At 43.9% G+C, this 14,663-nt stretch overlaps 1 protein-coding gene across 1 annotated transcript in view; it reads left to right on the forward strand.

Moving 5' to 3' along the window:
- Positions 1-4,136: 4,136 nt before the first annotated feature.
- The window catches only part of SCUBE1 (signal peptide, CUB domain and EGF like domain containing 1), a 192,671-nt gene continuing 182,144 nt past the window's right edge, over positions 4,137-14,663 (forward strand). Inside the window, exons 1-2 of the mRNA XM_066568428.1 lie at positions 4,137-4,224; positions 6,968-7,090. Of these exons, the coding sequence (XP_066424525.1) occupies positions 4,137-4,224; positions 6,968-7,090 (211 nt within the window). The remainder of the gene's footprint in view (positions 4,225-6,967; positions 7,091-14,663) is intronic.

Consider the following 14,663-nt stretch of genomic DNA (forward strand, 5'->3'; position numbering starts at 1 on the left):
ATCTCTTTTGACACCCTGGCAATGAAAGGGGAGGGACAGTTGGATGAAGCAGGTGACAAATTTTGGAGGAAGGTAACAGCCAGAGAGTAGCTGTCCTCAAGCATGGGTTGATGTCTGTCTTCAAAGTCTGGCACTAACTTACACCTTTTTTTTTTCCCCAGAATATACAAATTTAACCACTACTTCCACAAGGTTTCACACACTGTCTCACTGATGGTGGAGTGCGATAAAACTGATTGTGATCTCACCAAAGCTATGGAATGAATGTCCCCTCTTAACTGTTACAGCAGCTGCTATGTAATTCCTTGTTGCCTCCAATTAGGAAAAAAAAGAAAAAAAAATCCTCGTCCTCTAACATGCTGAATTTTCTTGTGCAAAACTTTATTATGGCTTATGGTGGACTTATGTTGGTTTTTTACGCTCATGTACAGGAACAAATCATTTAATTACTTCAGCTGCATGCTGCTACTTGACTTCTAGGAAACTTACATGCTGTATTTTCATGGAAAGAAGTAATACAGCATTGAGTATGTGGTGCAATGCATGTCTATTGCCAGTTAGTTTCAAAAGCTTCCCCTAAATATGTGTACAAATGCAGAATGGTTAATATATTGCTTTGAAGAGTTGGGCTTGCATGGTTCCTTTCTTCCTAATAGAAAGTATTTAAGTAAAGTTTGGATATATATATTTCAGGGTTCATAATGTAGGTGCTCCCAGCACAAATTCTGGCACATGCATTCCTTGTCTCCTTTCCAAAGGAGCCAGGTCTCTCCCAGTTCTTTGAAGTACAGTTCAGAAAAATAGATGAACTGAAGTTAAAAGGGTCAGGGTTTATGTGCCTCACTGGCCTCATGAAAGCCCTAATTGGAGAGACAGACAAAACAAGTTTAGTGTGATATTTTGAGAGGTGCTGCATTAATACAGTGAAAGACAGGCTCTGCTACAGTGGGCTTTTACTGCAAATGGACAGAAAGAAGAGGGACAGGAGGAAGGAAGGGAGATAGAAATGGAGAAGTAAAGCAATTGGTTCAAGTTTGCATAGGCTGTTGAGTGACTGCTGTGATTCCCAGCACTATCAATAGCTTGTGCTGCCTCCTGAGGCAGCAGTGGCCCCAATATACAGGTGTTCATTAATAGCAAACCAGGAAACCAAATAATTCTGCAGAGGCTGTTCTGTCTTTTCACAGCACTTTTGGAATGGTGCATATCTGTGGGAGAAGGTGTTCTGAAAGTGGGAGTACTGTTCTGCAGCCACAATTCTATTTATGCTCTTGCCTGATATGCAGCTTTGTATGGACTTTCTATTCTGTAAAGAGATGCATCCTTTTTTAAAATAAACCTCTTTTATTATTAAGCATTATTATTATTTTATTGGAATAGTCCCCAAAGCTTTAAGGGCATTAGTGTGGAAGAACATTAGAAGCCAATTAACATGCTGCCCAAAGGTTTTTAGGCACAGCTGAAGTACTTTGGTAGATGAGAAAGCTGAAACACTGGAGGTGTGCCCCAGACTGGGCTGGCTCCACCTGCAGCCCAGGGTAGCTCTTCCTTATCTCTCTTACCCAGAGCAGGTTTACAGGCATGAATCTGGCTGTTACTGTCCACAATGGAAGAACCTGCTTAGTCATTACTTCTAATATTAAATTTTTCATGAAAATAATTTTTGGAATTGACATAGAGATTATGTTAGATTATTATAACTAGAGAAACATAATTACCGGTGGAAAATGTGGGGATCCACAAGGATCCCCTTTCTAAGATGTGTCCCTTAGCAAGGAAGACTCTGAAAAGACCCATCTGGAAATATTCAGCCTGGCATTGTAGATGATGTTCTTTATTTTATGTGATAATCCTGACTTACAGTTCAGGCTCTCTTTTGATAAATACAGTACTTTTGTATTCCCTCATGTATTCTATCTGTCCGGATCTTGGTAAAGGAAAAACACAACAAACTCACTAGAAGAGGGACAGCTGCTATGAATGATCTTTAGCTTTCAGTTGTATGTGACCCTCGGAGAATATATAAAAAGTGTGAGATTCCATCAAGGGCACCTCCCTTCCTGAGTGCCATACAGGTGTTATGGACTATAAATGTGTAGAGTTAGGCACATGTGGGGTGATTTCTGTAACACTCAGCAGCTGCAGCTAACATGACACTTATAATACATGGCAGAGAGCAAGTCACTAAGTAACTCCTAACTGGAAGGATTTTCTTGCTTTAGCAAACTTATTTATTGCACTGTGGCTTTTTTAAAAGTTGAGATAGTTGATTTTTAGACAATTCCAGTGCAATTCCAGTGGACTTCTTCATGAAATATAAACTTTTTTCATTATTTATCCCATGATAAATTTTAGTATGATTCCATGAAATTGAACGAAAAGTCCAACCGAGAAATATTTTAAAAGAAACAAATGGGGTGGGGGGGGGGGGAGGGAAGATTTGGCCTTACTTCCAAAAATCTTGGAGAAGAACGGCCCTTGGGTGGCTCTGCCCTGACGGTCACGAGGTGGCGCTCCAAGGCACCGTGTGGTCCCTCTGGGGACCTCCGCGGCACGGACGCGCCGTGGTGTATCCATGGAAGACTCGGGCATGGAATCCACCGCTGCACCTCAGCCGGGTCACACAAAAAAATAAGCGTCCGGATTCAAAATAGCAATAGCCCTAACCCCACCCGTAAGGGATTAAGGACGGGAATGCCCAAAGTAGAGGTGTAAACACGCGGAAAGCAAACAGCTTTGGCACCGTGCGGTAGTGGCTTAGTTTTATTGGAGAATAAGGACCGTGGTGTGGAGTTTTACTAAACACGCAGCTGGGCTGAGCAACTTTTCTTACGTTTCTTTTCCCATCTCTTCAAGCTTAAAAATACTTAATAGTGCTACTTTCTGGGCAAGTGTATTGTACTGACATATATGTGTATTTAGGAGGAACTTGTCAAAAAGAGGCATCTAAGGCTATGACAAGGTGTATTTATCTTCCAGACGACAAGTGGAACTCATACACGACAGACAGACAGCCTCCCAGGGGAATTGGGAGTTGAAACTCCTAATTCCCCTGAAGTAAAGGGGAATTACTAAAGTAGCAAAGCATTTCAGCAGTGGGGTACCCGTGAAAGAAAGGTGTAAAGCAAAGAGGGGCGGCACGGCCGTAACAATAGTCTACCAGCTATTTCAGTCCTTTAAAGACAGTCTGAAAGAGTTTAGGGTCATGGGGCTTGCCTCGGAGGGGAGAAATATGTCATGTTTGGGTTTAAAAGTGAAGGATTTTCGCCTCCAAGGCTGTGGTGACAATGACACTCACATGTCCGTCTGCAGCGGAGATGATTTTGGGGAGAGCATCTCCCCGGCCAGGGCCAGGTCCGCAGGGATCCCTTGAGGAGCCGTGGTTGACCGGAGTGAAGGGCTTGGAGGAGCAAACCTAGGGCTGGAAAGGCGGAAAGGCGCAGTAGCCTCCGCAGCAAAGCCCTTAAAACCCGGAGGAAGCCAGCGGCTGGTGATGACCCGTGGCAAGCGGGAGCGGAGTTAGCCGAAGCTAGGAGGTAGGCAGGGGAGAGGGGAAGGGGGTGGGAAAAAAAAAAAAAAAAGTTGTCTTTTAGCCTGAACCCGAGAAGGGTGAAATATCCCTGGCCGCCGTTGCCAAGGAGATGGGCAGTGTCCGCCGGCCTGTCTGTCCTCACAGCCGCGCCGTGGGGGGTGTCCGTCCGTCCGTCCGTCCGTCCGTCTGTCCGTGCATCCCCTGGCGGCGCCCGCAGCGCCGGCCCCAGCCGTGGGGGGGCGCAGCGCGGAGGGTGGCGATGCTGTGGGGTCGCTGCGGGTCCCTACGCGCTCCCTGTCGGGGCGGCAGCGGCAGCGAGCCGGGCCGCTCTGCCTCGGCGGGCAGCGCCGCACGCCCCGCCAGCAGGCACCGCCTGGGGCACGGACCGGCTCCCCGCCGCCCGAGCACCCCCTTCCCGGGGCGGCGGGGCGCGGGGGCAGCCGCGGGGGTGGCTCTGCCCCCGGCCCGCCCCGGCACCGCCCCCGCCGCGGGAGCCCCGGCGAATCAGCGGGGCGCTGTCAGGGCGTCAGCGCCGGCGGCTCCGCGCGGCCGGCCCCGAGCGCGTCCCTTATCGCAGACAGGCACCGGGGATCGCATCATTATCATGGGCACTGTTTGCTTTTCGCGGCGCTGCTGTTTGCTTTTCGCTCTCGCCTGGGCCGGCAGGTTGGCGGGAGGCAGCGGGGGCGCAGGTAAGAAGAGGGGGCTCCGCCGCCGTGCTGCCTTCCCCAGGCGCGGGAGGCGCGGAGCCGCGACCCCGGGGGGACCGTGTCTGTCCGCTTTCCTCTGCCCGCTGTAAGGTGTTCAGGGGGAGGTCACTTCTCGCTGCTCGTAGCGCCGAGGGTTTTGGAAGTTGCGGTGGGGAGGCGTTTTCTCGCGTGTTTGCCACAGCCGGAGCCGAGGGATTTCTGCAGGGAGAGATGGGGAAGAAAAAGTTACTTTTCTTGAGTGCCTACGAGATAAGTATGTGCTGAGCCCTGGAGACTCCGCAGAGCAAGCGTTGGCTGGGATATCTTAACAGGTTTTCCTTGTCTGCGCATTAACCCAAAGACCTGGTGTTTTAAACAGCGGCGCTCGTATCAGTTTAATAGCTCTAATTATACTTTGTCTTTGCTTCGGTGTTTCAAAAAAAAAAAAAAACAACCAAAAATCGAACACCCCCCAGTCCTATCTGCTTTGGAATGTTGCAAGCCCGAAGTGATTTCTGAAAGAAATGCATGCAGGTTTTGAAGTTGCGCGATGAGAAATCTTTTAAGATGAAGTACGAGCGGGGCCAGGCGTCGGGGGGAGGGAGGGGGAAGGGTGTGGAAAAAATCCCTGTTCCTCGGATAGAGGAGTTTAAATGTAACAAAATGAACGAAGTCAGCCTAGAAGTTCTTACAGTCCCACTAATGCAATGTGAGATGTGGAGCAGAGCAGGGGCTCATACTTGATTTTGCCCTTTCATTTGACTCATTGGCATTCACGCCTGACTCCCAGGCATCCTCTGGTTGCTGTGAAATGTTCCCCTTGGCTCAATGCAGTTTGAATTTTTGACGGCATTATAAAGAGTCCAGCTGTCACTTTTGCTGATCTTGATGGGAGATGGGTGCCGGTTTAATGACTCAAAAGTATGAACCAAAGCATTAAAAAAAAACGCAGAGAAAACCCCACAAAAACTTATTTTCTCTTTGTGCTTGACTGAATCTGTGCCTGATCTGAGCAACACCTAAGCTAATTCACGTAAATCATAGCTAGATTTGAATTGGCTCAGCGGTAAAAATAAACGAATGGACAAGAAAGAAAGCAACAGATTACAGCAGCTCTGCCTTAGTCCGGAAAATTACGACGCTCGGTGTTCTGTTTCCCTCTTTCCTAAAAAAAACGCCAAAAAAACCAAACAAAAAACCTCTACAACAATAACAATACCGAGTCCGGGGAATTCTCTCTCTGGTATTCCAGAGGTGCCCCGCGGGGCCGCCCCGGTCTGCACCTCTCAGAGAAGTTCTCTGCTGTGTGCCATGCTACAATGTCTGCTTATTCTCCCTTCTCTAAATAGCCCCCTCCTGTTCCCGGTGACTTTGAAGGATCCGTGTGTTATCACTGGAGATGGCCGAGTGAGCACTTCTGAAACAATTAGCGTTAGGATTTCAAGCTAACAATAAAATTGTTTTCACTTTAGTGCACCTTTTTGAGGATCTGTTAATCTAATTGGCATTAAACCAACTGCACATGCCTTTCGCTGGATGCCCGTCTGCCTCCCTCCGCAGCACCCCTGTCTCCTCGGTACTTCCTGACCATACAGCGGGGGCTGTGCTCTGTCCAGTTCCGCGGGTCCCTCTCCGGCTGCCTGCCCGTGTCCTCCCGGGAGCCCCAGATGTGGCTGTGGCGTGAGGCAGGGAGGAGCCCCCTGGGAGGTGCGGGATTGATGGCCCGGTCTGGCCCGGCCGCTGTGCCCGGGGCGCGGTGGCATCGCCGCCCCTGGCGTCGGGGGCTGTGGGTGCCGGTGTGCCCGGGGAGCGGCTGTGGGCAGTGCGGGGCCGGGGCAGCTTAGGCAGGGCTATAAGTGTTCCCATGTTCCCAGCACACCCCATCCCTGAATAGGTCGGAAGGTTTTTTTTTCCCCATGCTCGCTTCATTAACATTCCCACGACTACCAGATCTCCACTCTGTCTCATCCTCTTCCCTCCCCATCCTCTTTAAGTCTGGAGGAGAGAACGAATGCCCGTCACTAAAATGATTGTAAAGGCTTCCTACTCTGAAAACAAGAGAAGTGGTCTGGGTCCCCCTTTCAGAGTAGGGCATATCCATCCAGTAAGGCACCCACCCGAGCAAGGGCCAGGATGGCTGCTGGCACTTTTTTTCCCCTAAATGAGTTTAGTCCAAGTAGATGATGATATTGCATGTTGCTTTCCTCCACTCTACCTTACCGAGTTTCATATGGTCTTCCATTTATTTATTATTTTGCTTCTCAGTAAAATGTATTAATGTGGTTTAGCTGTTCAAATATTTCTTTTTCCCATTCCCCCACCAGCTTAGTTTATTTAAACTAGGGTCTATCTTTATGAATTAAGAAAATCTCTGTGCTAGAACATGCAAGGAGTCTTTTTTTCTCCTCTTATATGTAATTTAAGCATTCTCTTGTTTTACTAAGATGTGGGTCTCCAGTACCAGACTTAAACAGCAGAAGCTAATTTCTAGTGTCTAAGTACTTTATTCATAGTGCAGAAATGTGAGACCGAGTCCCTCCAGCTCCGTGGAGCAGTGCTTTTAAACGACTTGAAGAGAATATCACGTTGTCTAGTTTAGTTATTTATCCTAAGATGTTCTCATTTCCAGCATGACACTGGGAAGGCAGGCAGGCAAATAGCTTCAAGGGGAGTATCTATCCTTGGTGTTTTGTGGCTCTGGTCTCCCTTCTTATCTGTCCTCTTGGGGTTCCTTCTGTGCTTCCAGATGTTGACGAGTGTGCAGAAGCTACGGATGACTGTCACATCGACGCAATTTGTCAAAACACACCAAAATCCTACAAATGCATCTGCAAGCCGGGCTACAAAGGGGAAGGGAAGCAGTGTGAAGGTAAGGACAGATCGGCTCCTCTCCTGTCTCTTCTCCCCTCCCTTCTTTTATTTGTTTGCTCTTTAAAAGCTTTTGTAAATAGCTGAATTCCTGAAACGATTAATGCAGATTTACAGCTGCTTAACCTCAAATCTGGGTGTTTATTGGCAAGCATCCCCCTGCTGCTTTTGCTAATTGTCCGGCACTGCAAACGTTGTGCCCGCCAGCCTGCTCTTAAGAATAAAATTGAAAAGAGTGAGTGAGGGGATGGCGTTCTCTGGTAGCACCAGTTCCTCCTGGGCAGTGGTGAGCCCGCTGCCCCTGGGGCTGGAAGCGCGGCGGCCAAACACGTGGGTGCGGCCTGCGGATGGGATGGGATGGGCCGGGCCGGGCCGGGCCGGGCCCCTGGCCAGCCCCCCAGCAGAGAGCGGATGGAAAGGACTCGCCATTGTTTTCCCCAGACAAGTTACAGAAGGTATTTTTCTGTACCTACTCAGACAGGACGCTGGAGTTCGATTCTCTTTGACACTCTACATGAGTCATGATTGTATAGTTCTAGTCCTTGGAACATTATTTTAAAAGGAAGCATTTCAGACTATTGCACTTAAAGCACACGTGAAAAAACTTACTTTACTTCCCTATGTCCTCACATCAGTCTTGTAATTGAAAAAGACCTAGCAGGTTTTATTAGGCTCTATGTACACTCATATTTTGGATTTTACACACTTCATCTTGTCTGTTGAATCTCAGTGGAGAGATTCTCTGGTGAAAAGAACAAATAGTGTAATCACAGCAGAATGCCTTACAACTAAAAGATTGTTACTTTTTCCCACTTGTAGATACTTAGTAGGTATAATATTTTCCTTCCAAGTCTCTCATTCTACAGCAGAATGCAGCTTTTTAAAAAACATCTATCACCAGTCCATTAAAAAGATTGAAGACCTAGAAATTAATTTGGTCTACAAAAATTTGAAATCACGTATTATTCTCCAGGGACCTCCAAAATGTTTGTGGTTGTCACATTTTTCTGTCGTGGACTTAAATTGACAAATTCTGATTGTCCACCTTTTGGTGCTCTAGCATCTTTGAGCTGCTGTTCCTCTGGAAGCTGGATTTTCTTTCTTGCAAACAGGATAATCATTCAGCACCAGTTCTTTCTCTACTCATCCCTTCCAGGGAAAGAGCTACAGAACTCTGAGATAATGTACTCAAGGCCACAGCTGTGGAGCGGCCATTCTCAGCAATGGTACTTCTTGTATTGCTTTTCTACATTAAAAGTTTCTTTATGCTTTAACTATTCATATTTTAGTTGTTGAGTTCTGTTTAGTGGTAGATGTGGCTTATATTCATGCTTGTCTAATACACATATACCTCTGCCTGACTTGCCTTGGTTCACTTAAAAAAACCCCAAAAATCCCAAACTCAGTAAATAGTAAAAAGCAAGAGCGATCCTTTTAATGATGTACAGAATAATGGAACATCTGTGTCTGATATCAAACTAATATCTAATAGAATTTAGTGTCTGATAAGCCTGATAAGTAAACTGGGACAGACTGCAAAACTGCATGGATGTTCAGCATTAGTCAGGTAATATAAGCTGTCTAAACCAGGTGTTACTGTGCATGATATATAACATTTTTTCCTACAATATTATGTCAACAGTTCTAAAGATTTTGCATTGGTTCCATGTCTTAAATTGGTAATTAATACTAAATTTTGATAAAAGCAGAAAGCTTCAGAAAGAGTCAGTGGCAGGTCTAAGATCTGCCTCAGTCCTACTGTACATGGAAAGTGGGTTATTTTTCATCTTGAGGTTAGATATTCAAAACCTATGGAAATAAACAGACTAGCTTAATTGATTGGTATTTAGTATTTTGTCACAAGACTACCTCAGTGATCAGCTGTTAGAAGTTATCTTATAAGATAAAAGTGAGAAAGATGAAACCCACTGGATTGTTTTTGTTGTGCTAAAACTAAATCTGATTAATTAAATAATTCTTGTCTTGATTTTAAAGCCCAGTCTTTATAACTGGGCTTTTCAAAATAAGCCTTTTGATCAGTGAAACTAGTTACCTGTGAGAAAAAGTTTTTGTACAGATAATGAGCCTCTTTAACTAAGTTTGTAGCAATCTACCAGTGTTGCTTCATGTGTGAAGAACATTGAGTATATCATAACTAACTCACTTATAGCCCAGGCTCTCTCATGCAACCAGATTTTACTAAATGAGTAGAATTGCCATTCATGCAGCACAGTGAGCTTAAAGGCATGCTATCAAATTCATTCTGATAAATTTTAGTGAGCTGCCAGTTTAGGTTGTATTGACGCATTGCAATTAATTTAGCAAGGTGCATGTTTGTTTATTCTAAATGGTCGTCTTAAATATTGCTTTTGTTCACTGAAAATCCATTCTAGAGTAAAGGGTAGAGTATGGGAAGTAGCATTTTTTGGATGATTCTGAGGAGCACATATTTGTACAAACGTGTCCAGTATATCAATATATATTTGTGTACTCTTGTGTATTTATTTATAGTTTTTCTAAACAATGGAATCCTTAGATCAATGCAGTAAATGTGGAGCCCAGCCACTTTGCTCAGGTTTGCTGCTGTGAGCTGAAGGGTGGGGAAAAATGCATATGACACAAATATTCCTTTAAGGACAAGTGAAGAACTCTAGAAGCAATTGCATGGAAATGAAACATTTTCCTGACAGTCTATTAAGTTTCATCAGTAGGGAATTTCTTTCTGAAGTTTGATTTTCTCTCAAAATGTCTTTTGGCTTGGGTTTCTCCAGAGTTTGTGAAGATTAAGGATGACTTTTCAGTTCACAAATCTTTTTCTTCTTTTTTTTTTTTTTCTGGCTAGCTTTCTTGCCGGAACCAGTTGACCTGTTTCCACAGAGCACAGTTGTTTCTCCAGATAGAAGAGTTCCTCATTCTTCTTATATTCTGTCTTCTGCTTCACTCTGTAGATTTCAGTTGACCTTTTTTCTTTCTTTGAGGTATCTGTTATGCTTTGTAAAGCCTCATGGTCAGCATTGCCATGATATTTTCCCATATCATGTAATGGATCAATATCCCTTGAACACAAATTCTCTAGCTGGCATTTTCACAGGACAGAATAATGTGTCGAACCCAGATAATCTTTAAAAAATAATTCTCTATTTCTAGTCAATATACAAAATCCATTTATTCACAATTAATTAATTTACTTGCCCTGCCATTACCTGCCCTACCTGTTATTACCTAAGAAGTCTTCCCCGTTGTGATTTTAGTCAGGATCTGAAATGCAGTGGACTGGATTCAGCTGCAGGCATGATCTTTCATGATCCATAGGACTTTGTTCTTACCTTCTCAACATTGAATTTTGGCTTCCTCACTGGTTGATATCTCAACAAAATTGTGTTAAAGGGATGGAAATTCTGGAAAGTTCAAAAAGATCCCAGGTCCTGGGGTTCTTTATGCCTTGACAGAGCATTCCTCGTCTCCGATGCAATGTTGTGTGTTTGCAGTTGTAGGATATGCTGTCATTGAACTGTGTAGGAAGGGGTTTAGCTCTCAAACCCAGCTGTTTGAGGTTTTTACCCCATACTACTTCTCTGACTACTCCAAACTCTCACGCCATTAATGGTTAAAATACTCTGTATAGTTGTTGGTTGATGTTTACCTATACCCATTTTATATCCAGTTAGCGTTAAGTTTATTTTATAGGTTGATTTTTTTTTTCTTAGCCTACTTTTTATTCTCAGTGGGACTGTAATTTCAGTGAGTTGCAGTGGCTGTTGGTTTTTTCCTTTTGGATTATACTTTACATGTAGGACCCTTAAGACATGTTTATTGGGACCTGTTACTTCTGAATTGTTAAACTCTCCTCAGTGCTTTCCCATATTGACTGAGATTTTCCTCTTGGAGGATTTTTTTCAACTGTCTTTCATGGTATTATCAGACTTCTGCTTCAGTTCTTTTAATAATTTATCGCATACAGTTGTTACAATGTTTCTTGCAGTGTTTCTTGAACTTTTTGTGCAGAAGTGTTCACAATTTTCAGCTGGACTTTTTTTCTTTTTTTTTTTTTAATTCTCCTGTGAAGCTTCATCATGTTGTTGATGGATTTCTTGCTGAGGGCAACATACACATACCATAGCAAAGTGTCCTGGTAGAGTATGCCCTGGGAGGGTGATTTTCAGATTTCTCCTCACTTTGGAAATTTGTGCTAGAGCACCAGCAATTCTGCTTGACTGCTAAGTGAGTGGGATTGTGCAGTTCTAGAGATTTAAATCGGTCACATGTTCATGTATTTGTAGTCTTTTTCATAATGTAAATAATCATTCTAGATAAATAGGTAGGTGATAGTGATAATCTGCAATGAGGGCCTTTATTCTTGATTGCCCCAGTGGCAGCACCTCACTGGGTTTAACCATGGTACAATCTCAAAATAAACCATTCCTGCCTCAGTCACAGGTATATTCAGTCTCTGCATATGTCCATTTGGAAACACAGACCAATTGTCCCTTCTGAACAGTCATTATCATCTTCAGTAGTTTTGTGGATGTGAAACCAAGTTTCTACTTGCACATGTTTGTTAGATCTGTTTTTAATGGATTTTAAATAAATCTAAGCAATTGGAAAAACCTCTCTTCACTTTCATTTAAATAATAATGATTGACTCTCCAGGCTTGACTTAAAACTCCTCTTATAATTTTAATCTTGTTGACCTGTTTTATCTTTCATTTCCTTAAGAAGCTCATTCCTGGTTTCACTCATTGGGTTTTCATTTTATTATGGCCTTTGAAATACCTGTTGAGTTCTTCTCATGCTCTTCAAAAGTGAATCCAAATATTGTGACAGGGCTGCTCTGAATCAATCAATTTGGAAACACAGGACTTTCCAGACTTCTCATTTCCCAGCTCCCAGTCCAGTATCTCATACAAGAGCCTCCTTTTGTCTGCAGGGATAAGTAAGGCGCTTCTGGATGTCCTTTAAGTGGAACAATGATCCCATTTCTTTTAAGAGCTCCATGGTCTCCCATCAATCCACTCTCAGCAGTTCTTTCTTAAGTGAGTCATCTTCATCAATGATGTCCTGGGAGAGCTGGAATGCTACTGAGTGTCCTTTGGTTTCTGAAACTTGGGCATCTTGATGCTTGCACAACTCTAGTGAGCTTAGACTTGTTCTGTCTCTGCAGAATAACAGTAATGCCACTGAACAAGGCAGCTTAAGTGACTTCTTCCTGCTTCTTCCTGATTGATGATTCTTCCGATTGCAGTAGAAGGTGAATTAATATTTTCAAGGACTCCCTTGGTCTCCCTGAATGAAGTCTGCAGGGGATATTAGGTGCTGAAGCTGCTGTGCTTTCTGGGATTGCAATACCTTGACAGATGGTGCTCATATCTCGTGTTGAAGTTCACGTCACCCTCCCCTAAGGCCGTGCTCCAGATGACACCTGGTGCTCCAAGTCTGTGCTGCTAGATTTGTGAGGCTGGCTTGCAGCAGCCTGTCTGAGCGCAGAGCAGCACACTCTGCCACCTCCAAATTTTATGGGGATTTCTATTCCAGGATCAAATCTTCCTTCCCAGTTTGATTCACACAAATTATGGCTTTACTCTGGATGAGCCTCTGTGCTGATTTCACTGAAAGCAGCTTTCACAATGAAGCTGCTTTCAAAAAATGAAGGAGAGAGAATATAAACTAGCTTCTTTGATTTGAGCTGGTAATTGCTTTTTTATTTTCACTTATTGGGTAGATTGATACATTTTATTTGGTTTAGGCAGATAAAAGTGTTCACAGAACTGAATTCTGAAGCCTTCTATATCTCTGCTTTTTTCTTTCTCCTTTTTTGTTTTAATTGTCTGGTACTATTTAATACTCAATTTTGACTTGTGAGTTTTCTAACTTGCATCAGGAGATGAATTTTCTTGGGAAATGGAGAAGTGGAGAAATAGCTTCAAGTAAGAAAGTACTCCTGAGAACATTCTGTATTAAATCAGAATTTTATTACAGCCTAAGTGAATTAACAGCTTATGATAACTTTTTTCTTTTTCCTCCTTCATGCTTCTTTCTGTTCAGTGAATAGGGCTTTTGTTTTGGTCCGAGTTGAGCCTTGATTTTATTTATTTATTTATTCAAATTGCTTTAGTTTCCCAACTTTGTTCAGTAGTTCATCCACTAAAACCAGAATATCCCTTAGCTGGGCTGACATGCCCTGTTTAACTGCTCCCAGGGCCATCCATCCCCATGTGTCACGAACTCTATTGTTTTCTCCTCTCCCTTTTCTTCCCTACCCTGTCCTACCTCTTAGAGCTGCTTTTTGACAGCCCATAATGCTGCTTCAGTGAACAGCTCCCCCGGTGGTCCACTTTGGAAATCTTCCATTTTGACTTAGAAAAAGAACATTCACTCCAACTTTTTTTTTTCTCTCAGAATGCTTCTTGGATATAAATATCACTATATTTTGCATAAACAAATACCATTCCATATGAAATATGGGCCTCATTCTTCAACAGCATTACATGTAATTCTCAAATTGGAAAAAAGGAGGGTTTTTTCCAAGGACACTTCTCTAAATAGTTGATAAGCTCCCTGTCTGCTGGATGGTCTATGGGTACTCTGGGAACTTATTTATAAAATTTCATCAGGCCCAACAGTTGCTAAGATGCAGAGCCCAGGGTGGCCTCCTGGAGTGATATAAACTTGGTATTTAGAAGGAACTTCTTTCCACCCAGATAGACAATGTAAATTAACTGCCAGGAAAATTATAATGAAATGAAGGAGCATAAATAAAGTGTACTAAGCTCAATAGGTCTGTCCTTCTTTTGTCTTCATTCATTTTACATCTGCCAGATACTACCCAGTTTTCCTTGTTTTCTCACCCATCACCTTTACTTCTGTTACAGTCCCCTTTCCTTGCAGTCTTCATTATGTTGTCTTGTGTACTCTCTTACTCAGCTGTCTTTTAGCCTTGTCATTTCTCTACTGCAAACCCCGCTTCTCTTTTGTTCTTTTCTCATCTATTTTCAATTATTTCATTTAGCTTTCCTTCCCCTGTCCTCTCAGTGGCTTGCTGCAGTTACAGCAGTGTTTTTCTGAGAGCCAGTGTCCCACAGCAAGACCACTGGGCCAGGAGAGCTGGCAGCTCTAAGTGCCCCTTGCTGGTCCTTTCCCTTGGGTTTTGTCTTTAGGTCAAAACAGCTCCTACCAGCTCTCTTTTCTTGCTTTTTCTCCCTTTTCTCCACCTCTTTCCTGGCCCCCATCCACAGCTCAGAGCTCACCTGTTCCTCAGCACATTCCCTGCTGTTGCCACCCCCTGCAGAGCCATGGCTCTTCTCTCAGTGGCTAGCTGGAAAACATCTTAGCCTGGCTGATTGCCATCATTTGTTAGCTCCCCTTTGGTTATGGGCACTGTCTCCATGTGTGTCTTCACTGCCCTGCTGAAATACACATTCTTTGTTTGGAGGCTGATGGAAGACATGGCCAGGGACCCTCTGCTGGGATGATGGCAGAGGAGGAGTTAGGGAATGTGACCTCCTGCTGCTCCCTTCCTCAAAAAAGCTGCACTAATGCTGCTTCTGTCTCCTCTGCATTTGAGCCAGGTAGCATCC

This window comes from Molothrus aeneus, chromosome 32 (genome assembly GCF_037042795.1).
Source record: "Molothrus aeneus isolate 106 chromosome 32, BPBGC_Maene_1.0, whole genome shotgun sequence".
Taxonomy (NCBI): Eukaryota; Metazoa; Chordata; class Aves; order Passeriformes; family Icteridae; genus Molothrus; species Molothrus aeneus.